This window comes from Panicum virgatum, chromosome 7K (assembly GCF_016808335.1).
Source record: "Panicum virgatum strain AP13 chromosome 7K, P.virgatum_v5, whole genome shotgun sequence".
NCBI classification, from domain to species: Eukaryota; Viridiplantae; Streptophyta; class Magnoliopsida; order Poales; family Poaceae; genus Panicum; species Panicum virgatum.
The window spans coordinates 34,609,697-34,623,173 of NC_053142.1; the positions used below are offsets into that span (position 1 = coordinate 34,609,697).

The 13,477-nt window shown below is 44.0% G+C and overlaps 1 protein-coding gene across 1 annotated transcript; it reads left to right on the forward strand.

Annotated features, from left to right (window-relative positions):
- The first annotated feature begins 5,152 nt into the window (after positions 1 to 5,152).
- Positions 5,153 to 7,005, forward strand: LOC120642244 (7-deoxyloganetin glucosyltransferase-like). The gene is made up of 2 exons (XM_039918708.1): positions 5,153 to 5,759; positions 5,867 to 7,005. Exons 1-2 carry the CDS (start codon positions 5,246 to 5,248, stop codon positions 6,820 to 6,822), a joined length of 1,470 nt encoding a protein of 489 aa, XP_039774642.1. The 5' UTR covers positions 5,153 to 5,245; the 3' UTR covers positions 6,823 to 7,005.
- The last annotated feature ends 6,472 nt before the right edge of the window (positions 7,006 to 13,477 follow it).

A 13,477-nucleotide genomic window follows, 5' to 3' on the forward strand; every position in this document is an offset into this window, starting at 1 on the left:
AAAAAACTAAGTATGAAATTCAACTACAACATATAAGTATTCATAACTACGTGATGACACTCAAATTCTATACTGCATATGCCAAATTCTATTCTAAATCATAATTAATTTATAAACACGTCTCTAATAGTACTGCAATTGTAATAATAAATGCGTAGAACTAATTTTCTAAACTAATTTACTACTACGTAACTACAAACTAAAGTATCATTAAACTCCTACTTAAATGGTTCTACTATAGCACTAATTAAATTAAATTACTCACCCCTACTTAAATTACTCATACTTAAATACGTAGTACTTAAATATCATTAAATTCGCCGCTTTCCTTCTCCTCACTTCTCTTTTTTTTCTGGATTTTTGGTGGAATTTTCGGGCTCAAATGAGGAGGGAAGGGGAGGGGTGGAGCTGGGGGGCGACAGGGCTTTTTTTTTCAGGGACCTCATTGCGAATTTGAAGAAAAAAAATTACACTTAAGGCCTGTCGCCCTATGGGGGGCGACCGGGGGTATTTTTGAAATATTTCAAAACGGACATATATTTTTGAAATTTTTATTTTTAAAAAATATAAAAAAGAAAAAACCACGGGGATTAGAGGGTGGGTGGTCGGAGAGGTGCTACCCTCCACCCTGTTCGGACAGGAAGACTGGAGCCCACCCAGCAGCCTGGGGACGCCATCGTCCGCGCCCGTGAGTGAGAGGCTACTAAAGAAGTGGAAAGCTAGTTATCATTCCTGTTTTTGCTATTGTATCTTCTGTTCACTGCCTTTTTGTTTTCTTTCTTAACTACTAATTGTTTTAGCTTTCATCTTAAAAAGGAGAGATCAGTTCTAACCGGACATTTTTCATATGGGGGCACCCTTGAATTACCAAGTTTTGATTGAAGCCTTTTTTTTGTGGAAAGAAGCTCAAGCCCTTTTTTTTGCGAGAAAAAAAAGTTCAAAGTTTGACTGATCAATCCATCTCCGCAACATATTGTGCTTGCGCGAGGATGAAGCTTTGGCTGATTGCTGCAAGTTAGTTATCATGTAGGATTAACATTATAGCTAACTCTGTTCTGTGTCGAGCAGGCTAGACACACATGTAGGTTGGATTTGTTAAGTTTAACTAAGCTATAGTATATGCTTCAATCATTTGTGGTAACCTAGTGTTATCTTCTCAACTGGATGGCCTGCTAGTATGTTCTACTAGTTCTAGACAATGTGGATTCAACCAACTTTTGAAAGAGTATTTTACTTGTGCAGATTATCTATCTGACTATATAGTACTCCCTCCGTTCTAAATTATATGTGGCTTTGATTTTTTCGGTTCATCCATTTAGTAACAAATTATAAGTCGCTTTGATTTTTTTGGTTCATCATTAGATGAACCAAAAAAATCAAAGCGACTTATAATTTGGAACGGATGGAGTACTTCATTCTAAATTATCTATCTGACTAGTTCTAGTGCTTCATGTAGGTCCTATTTTTTCTATTTTATTATCCAGCTTAAGTTTGTGTTTGAAATTTTGAAAAAACTAAAAAACAGAGAACAGATGGCTTAAATAGGCCCAGTATATCTTAAAGCCCCCAAAGGTCCCCTTTGGAATTAACGCGTTGGGCTATAGCCCACCTCAATCCATATGGTTGAAGCCCACGTCGGTCCACAAACACAAAGACTACCCTTCTTCTACAACCTTCCCCTGCAAGCTTCGATTTCTCTCCGCCTCCGCGCGTTCCCCTCTCTTCCTGGCTCCCCTTCCCGCTCTCCGAATCCACCGCTCTCCCATTTCCCGCACGCGGTGCAGACCCCGACGATGAGGTCCTCCAAGAGCGCCGCGGCGGTCCCGACGTCCCTGACGAGCTCCAAGTCCTGCGCCACCAAGCGGCAGCGGAAGGCGGCGGCAGCGGCGCCGCTGGGCGACGTCACCAACCTCCTCGTCCTCACTGAGACCCCGACCCCGAGCAAGCCCAGGACCGCACGCCGGTCCCTCCCCGCGCCCTCCGACGTCTCCGCGGTCTCCTCCGCTTCCGTCACGCCCGCGCCCAAGCCTTCCGCCGCCGCCTCGGCCACCCCCGCGCGCAAGCCTTCCTCCGCCGCCTGCGTCGTCGCGCCCGGGCCCAAGCCTTCCTCCGCCGCCTGCGTCACACCCGGTGTGCATGGCGGTTCTGGTTGATCTGAATTGGACGGCAGAAATAGTTCAGAGTCACATACAGATCTTGACAAAACTCGGATGCTGAATCCAATCGTTTCTTATCGAGATTTGTTTGTTGGTTCTGTTGCTTGCCGTGAATGATTACGTTGTGTGTGCCCACCGTCGTCACGTGCCCAAGGGATCGATGTCTGCGTGCGTCGTGACACTACTCCCTGGCTTTGAATTCTCATATGGCCGCTGTCACCTAATGACGCGATGATACACACAGCTAGTGGTCCCTTGTCGTTTATGGCCTTTAGAGTCCACACATACGTGAATCGTTTGAGCTCGGTTGGTCGGTTTCGGCTTGAGAAGGAAGGTCGGAGGGTGTTTGTGGCGGAAATAATAGGGGTCGCGCACGCGGGTGGGATCTTTAGACGTCGCAGAAAGCAGCATACGAGGGGATGCAAGTATGCAACGTTATTGGCTGGTCTCTTCTCTTTTTTCATTGGCTGGTCTCTTCTCTTTTTACTTCGTTCATTCATTGGACCGTAGTGGTAGTCTAGTGCTTGCTGTCATACATCATACATTTTATCCACATATTATCCACGCTATGTAGATTTCCGTGCAAAATAGAAACTTCAGAAAAAATTGTATTGCAAAATCATTATCCAAACTTAATTCTGGTTTTCATAGCTAGCCTATGCTCCACTATATTTGATAATATTATTTCTATAATATTTCTATTTTGTTCTTAGAACATTTTCTATTAACATTGCAAAATATTTTATTGGAGCACATTTTGCCCGGAACATTTTATTTTTAAAGGTAGAATAATTGTTGTTTCTTCGCAATCTAAGATAAGGGACTACTAGCCTGGTAGTGTGGGCCATGGGCCGAGAAAGCAGCGACAGGTCGGGCAGACTGTCACTGTGGGAAGCGCTCTCTGCGACACGATCGATGGCAATCACGCGCTATGTACAGCCCGTTTGTTGTGGTCCTTGCACGGACTTTGTGGTTGATAGACGTCCGCGTCTGTTTCCCTTTTTTCATATCCCTCCAGGATTGTTGCAGATTGCATCTGATCCTCACTGCATGGACGCAGATTATACCAGAATAAAAAAAACCCTGCAGGTTTTGTTGGATTGGACAAGCAACAAGCTGGTTGAGCCCGGGCGATGGCCCCGTTCTGCGTTTCTAGCCAGTAGCCGCAGCCCGCAGTCCTGGCGATCGCGTTTCATCGCTTGATCTGATTGATTGATTGCTGTACCGGGCCACAAAAATTCAGTGCCTCGAGGCCTGGCAGTCCGGACCCGCGGATTGCCAATCCGCAGCCCCCACATGTTCGCACTAGGCATTTAGCCAGCGCAAAGACCCCTCAAAAAAAGAAGAAGAAGAAGAAGAAGAGCCAGCGCAAAGTTTCTAGCACGGTCGCGTGGGGCTGGTCACGATCTCGCGTGTAGCCGCAAATGGTTTCTTTTTAGGGCAGTGGGTCGATTTGACCTAGCGACGTCGCTAGCTAACGTCCGACGTGGAAGGAAAAAAGAGAGAAGACTCGATAGCGACGAACAAATCAATCGGCGATTTATGCCTAGCTGAAAGAGAAGTGGGCCCAAACCGTCTCGTAATGTGCGCTTGTCTTCTCTCTCTGCCCCGCATGCTGGCGAAGTCGCCGGCTCCACTGCGGACGCCCTTAACCAGATGGCCAGATGCCAAGGGGACGTTCATCCTCCAGTGTCGCTCTCCGCCCTCGCTCGCTGTTTCAACCTGTATCGCTAGCACCATCTCTCTCGGTTTATCCTACTCGCCGGTGACAGTGTGTTTATGCATGCAGTTACTAGGGGGTTGAATCTTTAACCTCGGTGGGGTACAAAATGCAACGCAGGCAGCGTAATCGACCGGTACACTGATGGATAAATTCCACTTCGGGTGTACGCGTTGCACACCCCGCGTGCGCCTGTCCGACGAACTTATTGTGGCCGGACGAGCCAGTAACTGCATTCCGATCTCGGCTAATCGCCTGCGATCCTACTACTATCTATCCTTCCGGCTCATCGCACCAATAGCGTATTGACTTGGCTCTACTACGCGGAGCACTTAAAACATTCAGCACCTTACAGCTTCAATGCAGCCATGAAAGTACTCAGATTCCATGAAAGTACTCGGAAGATTACTCGAAACATTCGATGGAGCACTTGGAGGACTCCATAAGCATTTGAAAGCGCCTTTGGAAGTACTCGATTCCTGCTGCACTCGGCTACGAAGCGCTCGGGGGCTTGTCAGACCCAGGCCCATGGGACCGTGCACACCACAAGGAAGAAATTATATGCCTATTAGGACCCGTCTGTAATCCTACTATGATTCTACTTTGTAATCCTTCTAGGACTCCTACTTGTAGACCGATTAGTATCCCAGTTCGTGGACTATATAAAGGAGGGCGGGGTACCTAGATCGGCATAGAACCAACAATAAGCTCAACAAAGCCAAACACCCAGCGCAAGGCACAATATACCAAATCACCACACAGGACGTAGGGTATTACGCTATTCTGGTGGCCCGAACCTATCTAAATTTGTGTCTTATGTCCTTGCACTATTCCCAAAGCAATATCATACTTAGGGTATCCCTAAATAGGCCGGCGGTAAAAACACTGACAGAGCCGAGAGGGAGAGAAGAGATAAGGGAGAGAGGAAGATAAGGAAGAGAGGGGGGAGATTGAAAGACAGGAAGAGGGGGCTGCTAAATGGGCTGAATAGTGCCAGCTCGTTAGTCGGGTCAGATCGGATTAGGCCCGTTAGTTATGTCAGGTCAGGGTCAGCAATATAGGTTGGCGTCCCGACCTCGACAGGACCCGAGCTATCGGGTTGGGTTGGGTTAGAGTCGTATTTTTTCGTGTAGTGCCTGGTGCGTTCCATCCGACCCAGCCCATTTGGACATATGTAGCCACAAGTTTAGGGGTTCAAACGGACTTTACAATATCTGAGAGCATACGGTGAACAAGTTGCCAGTCGTTCTATGCCTCTATATATAGCAGTTCATGTTCGCTACTCTCTTCTTATATACAGCCATACATACACACGGCAACCGGAAACAAATCAGTGCCGCTTACACTTGAACAATAAGCGCCCGACGAGATGGGCTCCATCGCCGCCGACGCCGGCAAGCCGCACGCCGTGCTGGTGCCGTTCGCGGCGCAGGGCCACGTCACGCCAATGCTGAAGCTGGGCAAGGTCCTCCACTGCTGGGGCTTCCATGTCACCTTCGTGAACACGGAGTACAACCACCGCCGCCTCCTCCGCTCCCGCGGCGCCGGCGCGCTCGACGGCCTCCCGGGCTTCCGCTTCGCCACCATCCCGGACGGCCTGCCGCCGTCCGACGCGGACGTCACCCAGGACGTGGCCTCGCTCTGCCGTTCCACGGCGGAGACCTGCCTCCCGCACTTCAGGAGCCTCCTCGCCGAGCTCAACGCCTCCACGGACGCGCCGCCGGTCACCTGCGTCGTCGGCGACGACGTCATGAGCTTCACCCTGGAAGCCGCCAGGGAGATCGGCGTGCCGTGCGCGCTGCTCTGGACGTCCAGCACCTGCGGCTACACGGGCTACCGCTACTACCGCACCCTCATCGAAGAGGACGTCTTCCCTCTCAAAGGTGACAAGTTGCCAACACCTCTCGCACGGCGCACGGTTGCACGGCCACACGCGTCTTGGTCAAGTGCTCACTGCTCAGTGCTCACGTGTATTTTTTGGTGGATGCAGAGGAGCAGCTGACGAATGGGTTCTTGGACACGCCGGTGGAGAGCGCGCCCGGGTTGAGCAAGCACATCCGGTTCAAGGACCTCCCAAGCTTCATCCGTTCGACGGACCCCGACGAGTTCATGGTCCATTTCGCCCTCAAGGTGACGGAGCAGATAGCCGCCGCGGACGCCTCCGTCCTCAACACCTTGTACGAGCTCGAGCAGGAGGCGGTCGACGGCATGCGCGCCATGATCCCGCCTGCCGCGTCCATCCACGCCGTCGGCCCGCTCGCCCTGCTCGCCGAGCAGATCGTGCCCCATGGAGGCCAGCTCGAAGCGCTGGGCTCCAACCTCTGGAAGGAGGACGGCTCCTGCCTCGCCTGGCTGGAGGGCCGGAGGCCCGGGTCCGTGGTGTTCGTCAACTACGGCAGCATCACGGTGATGACCAACGCGGAGCTGGTGGAGTTCGCGTGGGGGTTGGCCAACAGCGGCCACGACTTCCTGTGGATCATCCGGCCGGACCTCGTGAGCGGCGACGCTGCCGTGCTGCCGCCGGAGTTCCTGGAGGCGGTAGAGGGGCGCGGCCTGCTGGCGACCTGGTGCCCGCAGGAGGCGGTGCTGCGGCACGAGGCGGTGGGCGTGTTCCTGACGCACTCCGGGTGGAACTCGACGCTGGAGAGCCTCTGCGCCGGGGTGCCGATGCTGTGCTGGCCCTTCATCGCGGACCAGCAGACCAACTGCCGGTACAAGTGCGCCGAGTGGGGCGTGGCCATGGAGATCGGCCACGACGTGCGGCGGGAGGCCGTGGAGGGGAAGATACGGGAGGCCATGGACGGGGAGAAAGGGAAGGAGATGCGGCGCCGCGCGGCGGAGTGGCGGGAGGCGGCCGTGCGCGCGACGCGGCCCGGCGGGGGCTCGTACGCCAGCCTCGAGAAGCTGGTGAACGACGTGCTCCTGTCGGGTGGCAAGAGCTCTTGAATTCAACCTACTATTAGGATGCGTGTATGCTGTGTCCACTTGGCGGTATTGTTGTACTCTTCAATAATGTCCGTACTGGACCAAGCTAAGATGGAGGCGAGTTGATAAATACGTATGTACGGACGTAGGTGGGGGTGGCATGGACCCATACATAGCTAATGATTCGATCACTCTGGATCAAAACCATAAGCACAAGAACTAAGTGAACAGTTGTTGATCGATACTTAGGCACGTTCGCGAAAAAAAAACAATTGACCTGCCCGAGATAGCAACGGTTCCGACCGGCTACACTACATACAACCCATGAACTCCACATGGACTGACGGACAGCTATGGAGGCAGCTCTCTGCCCATGCCCTACATACATCGGGGTTTACCTTATTGCCGGTAACCGATTTTCCGCCGTTCAGCGGTATCGGAAAATTTTAGCGGTAACCGGAGGTAACCGTCTTTTTTTATTTTAGATTTTTTTAAAAAATTTAAATTTCGGCGAATTTTTTTGAAATTTACCGTCGGTATGGGTTACCGCATAATAGCGGTATCGGTAAATTTTGGTGGTAACCGCCAGTTTACCGGCAGTAAGGTAAACCCTGACGTACACCGCCTCTCAAATAATTCCAGGCACTATCACTTTTTTTTTTCTGTCCCGGAAACCACCTACTACTCGTGCAGCGACGTCAGTGTTGCTGTAATCTCGCGACGAATAGGGTATTGTAAAAGTCACATTAGCTTGAACACGGCGGTTTCGTGTCGTGCTCCGGGTAATGTCCAAGTACAGTAGTAAAAATATATATACAAGCATTTTGGCTGTGTGATATATATGCCCGGGGTCGGTTTCCTTGTTGTCGTACGTCCTGCAAGCTCGCTCAGCGCTCCCACCTGGTTCGCGATCGGCATACGGGAGGCACTATTACTTAAAATCCCGTGTGCCAGGTCATCATAATGTACTATACGATAGCACGCTGTCAATCCAAAGCGGCTCGAGAGATTATCGTGGCTCATCCTCCTCCTTCCGAAGATCATTTTTGTAGCTCATCCACGCAGAGGTCAACGGAGGCAAAAACAAACACAGGAATCTCACAGGAAACATCACAGTATCCACGTATGCGTCGAACGCGCTGATAATTAACAATGTACTAGTAACATGTACTAGTGTACTACTAGTAATCAGGATTATCCTTGTCGGGGCAATTGGCATCGACCAGCTAGCTTTCGTTCTGACAAGACGACGACACGACACGCTTAGCAATTCACGCAGTCTCCTCTCTCGCTCCAACGACTAGTAGTTTTAGTTTACTACACCCATAGGCCATAGGCGCAAGTTGATCGAGGGGGAGGCTCGGGTTTGATCCGATCAAGGAGAGAGCGTGTATGTCCCTGTCACGCGCGGCCGGGGCTGGCAGTGCGTGGCAGGCTAATTCAAACGCCAAGTGGAATTAGCAGTGGAATTGAGGTGCGCTGCCCGTTAACTTGTCTGTATGTTAGCTCGGGGCTTGCATTGGCGCGACGGGTTTGATCGGCTGTGATATTTTTTATATAAAAAAACTAGCAAGGTGGCCCGCGCTAATAGGACGGGTAGCTAGTTATTTAATTATTTTTTAGATTTTTTATCTGAACAGAATAGAAGTATTATCTCTCGCTCGTTGAATACTACTTACAGCTTTCTATGTATAGTTTCATATCGATCATCGATTTCTAAAGTACTTTATTCTATATCATATTTTCATAGTTTAATATTTTAACTTGCAAAGTCTAAATATGATGATTCAATTTAATTTTGTTCCACCTTCAATATGAATGCATATTGTAGCATGTGATATTTAAGTTTGATGATTAACTGTAATATGGGATCAACTTAAATACATGGTTTATCCTTTATAAAGTTTTTATATAGGTATCAAATATATTATATGTATGTGTTAGTGATGTTGAAGCCAACAACTTGTAACTTAGATGTTGGACTTTGATTTGTGCGATAATTTGAATAATATTTAACGAAAGAAAGTCTAGCCTAGTTGTTAGATCACCTGAGAAATATCTAGCCGTTCTAGATCTAATTCATGGTGGGAGCGAATTAAGAATTTTATGAATTAAATTAAAAGTTATATTTAAAAGTAGTTTAGGGCCTCCCTGCTTACACCAGTCAATATATATATATTATTGTGCTTTACCCATAAATTTCCCTCACTTTGGTTACTGTATATTTTTTATTTGTTTTTAACCCGCCTGACTGCATAAATGAGTCCACTTTAGAGTTTTGTCATATTGGTGATGGATAGTTCCAGACATGTCTTTTATGTTGTTTTTAACTCTTTTCTTTAACTTCTAGCCTGTCGATTTCTCCCTCTTCCATTTTCTTGCTCCATGCATTTAAAATCGATCAGTATATTTCATGTATGATGCACCTAACGGAGAAGTTTCCTATTTAGTTCGACTCAGTTGCTGATTTTAGATTGTGCTTTAGAACTTGCTATTTTTTATGAGAGAAGAGGGCAGTAGCAACAGCTGTTGGAGTTATTTGTCGTGTATCATTCCATTTTCTTGCTCCACGCATTTAAAATCGATCAGTATATTTCGTGTATGATGCACCTAACGGAGAAGTTTCCTATTTAGTTCGACTCAGTTGCTAATTTTAGATTGTGCTTTAGAGCTTGCTATTTTTTCTGAGAGAAGAGGGCGGTAGCGGCAGCTATTGGAGTTATTTGTCGTGTATCATAGGCTATCGACTTAGAGATAGTTTGGCAGGGAACTATGGCTTAAATGGCTCCGGCTAAGGCCCTTAGATGAAGCGGCTTCTGTAATGGACCTATAATGTGATTTTATAATAATATAATTTTTTATGAAAATACATAATAAAATAATTTTTGTTTTCTCTTTTTTCTCTTATTTTTCTCGTTTTTCGTACTTCCTTTTTTCTTCTCACTTTTTGTACCTTCCTTGTCGGTTCAACCACCTTCTTTATCCTTTCCCACGCTGACCATATGCTCTGCTTTGCCCATCCCTTAGGAGCTGTTGGGCTGCCTCCGCCGCGGCCGGTCGTCTGCTCGTACGTTGCTGGTGTTTCGTTGTTGCTCCCCCCCAGCTGCACCAAGATCTGGTGATCCCAGGCGAGGTGCTTCTGCTACTCTCCCTCCGCCGCTGCCCAAGCTTGTGCCCAAGTCGGGTCGTGCTGCTGCGCGGTTGCCATCCTGAGTTGGCACGGTGGTTCTGCCTTTTTTTGGCACCTTTCAGAAGGGCTAATGTTATTTGTAAAACATCTTAGTGGGAAGCAGGATATTTATTCTGATTGCAGGAAAGGTATACGTTGGTTTACCGTAGAGCTTTTTTCTTAAATGATTGTTTAGCGTGAGCCATATGTTTCAAGTTTCTGTATGTTAACATACTACTCTATTAAATCTGATACGTAAGCTTTAACTGTTGCATAGCATATATCCACTATTTTGATACTTGCTGATATTTTTTAGCAATTCCTGATTATTATATATCCTTATTACAAAGATGATTATTTTGAGATCACATTTCACAGGACTATGCTGTGTACTTATCTAAATACTTGCAGAGCATGTTTATATTACTGATAAGATCTTTTTGTAGATAATGTTTTTGGCCTTATTTTCTCCTAGATATTTTGGTCATCGATTAGCACCTTCAGTTCTTTTTGTCACCCTTAAAAATCTCACATATAAATGGACATGGGTGAACACCTATTTAGACAAATATATCCTCATCCTGTTAAGAGACTGACTCTGGCTCTTATTAATGGTCCTTTCAAAGGACTGACTATACAACAATCGAGTGTTTTTTTTCCTCAATCAAATTTCTTGCATGTAACAGAGTTTGGCGATGGAATATGAATATTGAGTGAAGGTATTCACTCGATTTTTAGAGCAAGAGTCGGCAAAACAAATTGAGTGAAAACTCTATAGCTAAAATAATAGAAAAACCTACAGCAATCTCATCCTATCCACTCGTATGCACATCGAGTCACCGTATTTACCTACGTGTCTTATCGACTCCCTAGCTCCAAGGGCCCAACCAACTACTGCTCTTGTCAAGTAGCCACAATCATTGCGTTAACATGCCAAAACTGCCAAGCTCATGGTGCACATCCAACGGACAGAGGCGACAATAAAATAACATATCATATAAGTGCTAGTGGGCCGTAACTTAACATACGATGGTATATACATAAATCAAGACACAAATGGAAACGTTGGTTTCTTGTATCATGCGGACTCTATATTTACTGCATATTCTGTTTATAGCTTTAACTTTAATTGGATACAGACTCTTTTGGATAGTTAGACTCTTCTAGCTAGTTTAGACCATTAGATCTTCATAAAATCCGACGGTGCAAGTTTTTCTCTTTTTTTAGATTAATGTTAGAATTTCTAGACACTCTCGGCAAATGTGGTGACTTCTTCTAACACTCAAATATATATATATATATATATATATATATATATATAGATGATTAAAAATATGACCTCCATCATTGTACCTGTCTTTTGTGGGCACTAGTGGGCGAGCGTTCGCTGTGGCAAGCTAGCAGCCAACGAATGTTGGAAACATCTACCAACACGCGCGAATACATATAAACTAGCAGCGCATGTAGTTTTTGCTTCTCTATTCCCCTGTCTGGCTTCTTTATTTATTTTTTTTACTTTATTTTACACGATACTTTGAAGTTAGCTCAGAAGTGGTCTTGGTGCATATCTTTTCACCTTTCGGGACAGCGGATAAGGTGGGTAGTACACAGGCGAGAAAATTGCTTTGACATCTATATCAAAGTAAAAGTATCATAGAGAAAATATCCTTCTCATCCACATAACTAAATAAAAAACCCCGATGAATAAAAATAAAAAACACTTTGGTATCATATATAATATTAAATACTTTATACATATCAAAACCATATCTATCTGAAATTCAAAAAATACTTTGAAATCGTATATTTAGAACTCTGTTGTGGGTATATGGAACTTTAAACTTCTATATTTCTAAACTTCACACATCAAATTTGGGAACTTTCTACTAGCATGTGCACATTATAAACATTGTACTCTCAAATCCAAACCATTGTGCTGCTAATAGAATCTTTGAAATTATGTATAGAGAACCTTTTAATTTGGTGCAACATTCAAAAAATTTTGAAGACATATACCAAAACTTCTCACTCCTATATCTGAAACTTACTACTAGCATATATCGAACATTGTACTCCCAAATGCAAAAATTAAATTCAAAACTTGCACTGTAAAAAAATAAAAAACTTTGTAATAACATGTTTTCAAACTTTCTACATCGGAGTCCACAACTTTGCAATTTCAAAATTTTATACACTAAACCAAGAATTATGTACAAAAAAATCTATCGTACTAGATACAAAATTTTATACATGGATATTTGAAAACTATAATTTAAACCGTGCACACAAAATTCAAAAAAAATTCTACTAACATATTTTCAGACTTTCTATACTGGAGTCCACATCTTTATAAAAATTAAAAAAACACTAAAATCAAGAACTTTGTACAATTTATGCTAGCATTAAAAACTTTATGCTCAATGAGTCCAAAACTTCATAAGTACATGTTAGAGACATTTAATAAAATTTTATCTGAGAAAATTTTAAATTTCATATAAATAAATGTGTGCATTCCAATCTTTCTAGTAAGCGTCTAAAATCTTTGAGATTGGATATAAAAAATTTTCAAATGATATATTTAAAACTTCTGACAAAGTCCAGCTTTCAACATCATTTGAAAAAACTTTACATTTAAAATTTGATAACTTTACACTTTGAATTTAGAAACTTTGAATACACTAGTTAAAATTTTTTTAGAGTTTTTGATGGCATGTTTTAGAATATTTCAAAGATCCACAAAAAACTTTGTAATTCTTAACTTTGACTCTGAATTTATGAACTTTGTATTAAAACATTTAATCTTTCTACTATCATATTATAAACTTAGACATCCCGGTTCTAAAATTTTTAGTTTCAAACTTTTCGGTCACAGCTGCAGGAAAATTTATACTAGCACGTTTCAGAACTTTATCCTCCGTGGGTCCAAAACTTTATAAGCACATGCTAGAAACTTTTAAGAAAAATTTTATCTGAGACGTAAATCTAAAAATACCTAACTTTAAAATCATAAATATGTAAAACTATAAGTCCATAGACTTGGATAACATATATTCAGAGCATTTTGATTCAATAAAAAAACTTGTGTTATTAGCACAAAAAATATGAGTGAATTTTATCCAAATTTATGAACATTCAATAAGCACGTTATAAATTTTGTACACCTAAATTTGAAACTTTGCAATTTCAAAACTTTATACATCCAAGAATTATGTACTAGCATTTTACAAACTTTGTACTCCTATATATATACAAAACTTTATAAAGCATATATTAAAAACATTAACTATTTTTTATTTCAATGAATGAGAAACTTTGTATAAATAACTTTGTACATTTCAAACTTTTAAATAAACATATAAAATCTTTAAGATTGGATATGAAAAAGTTTCAAACGATATATTCAAAACTTTTGACATGTCCAGCTTTCAACTTCATATGAAAAACTTTGCATTTTGAATTCAGGAACTTTGGAGACGCTAGTTTAAAATATTTTACAAAACTAACTCC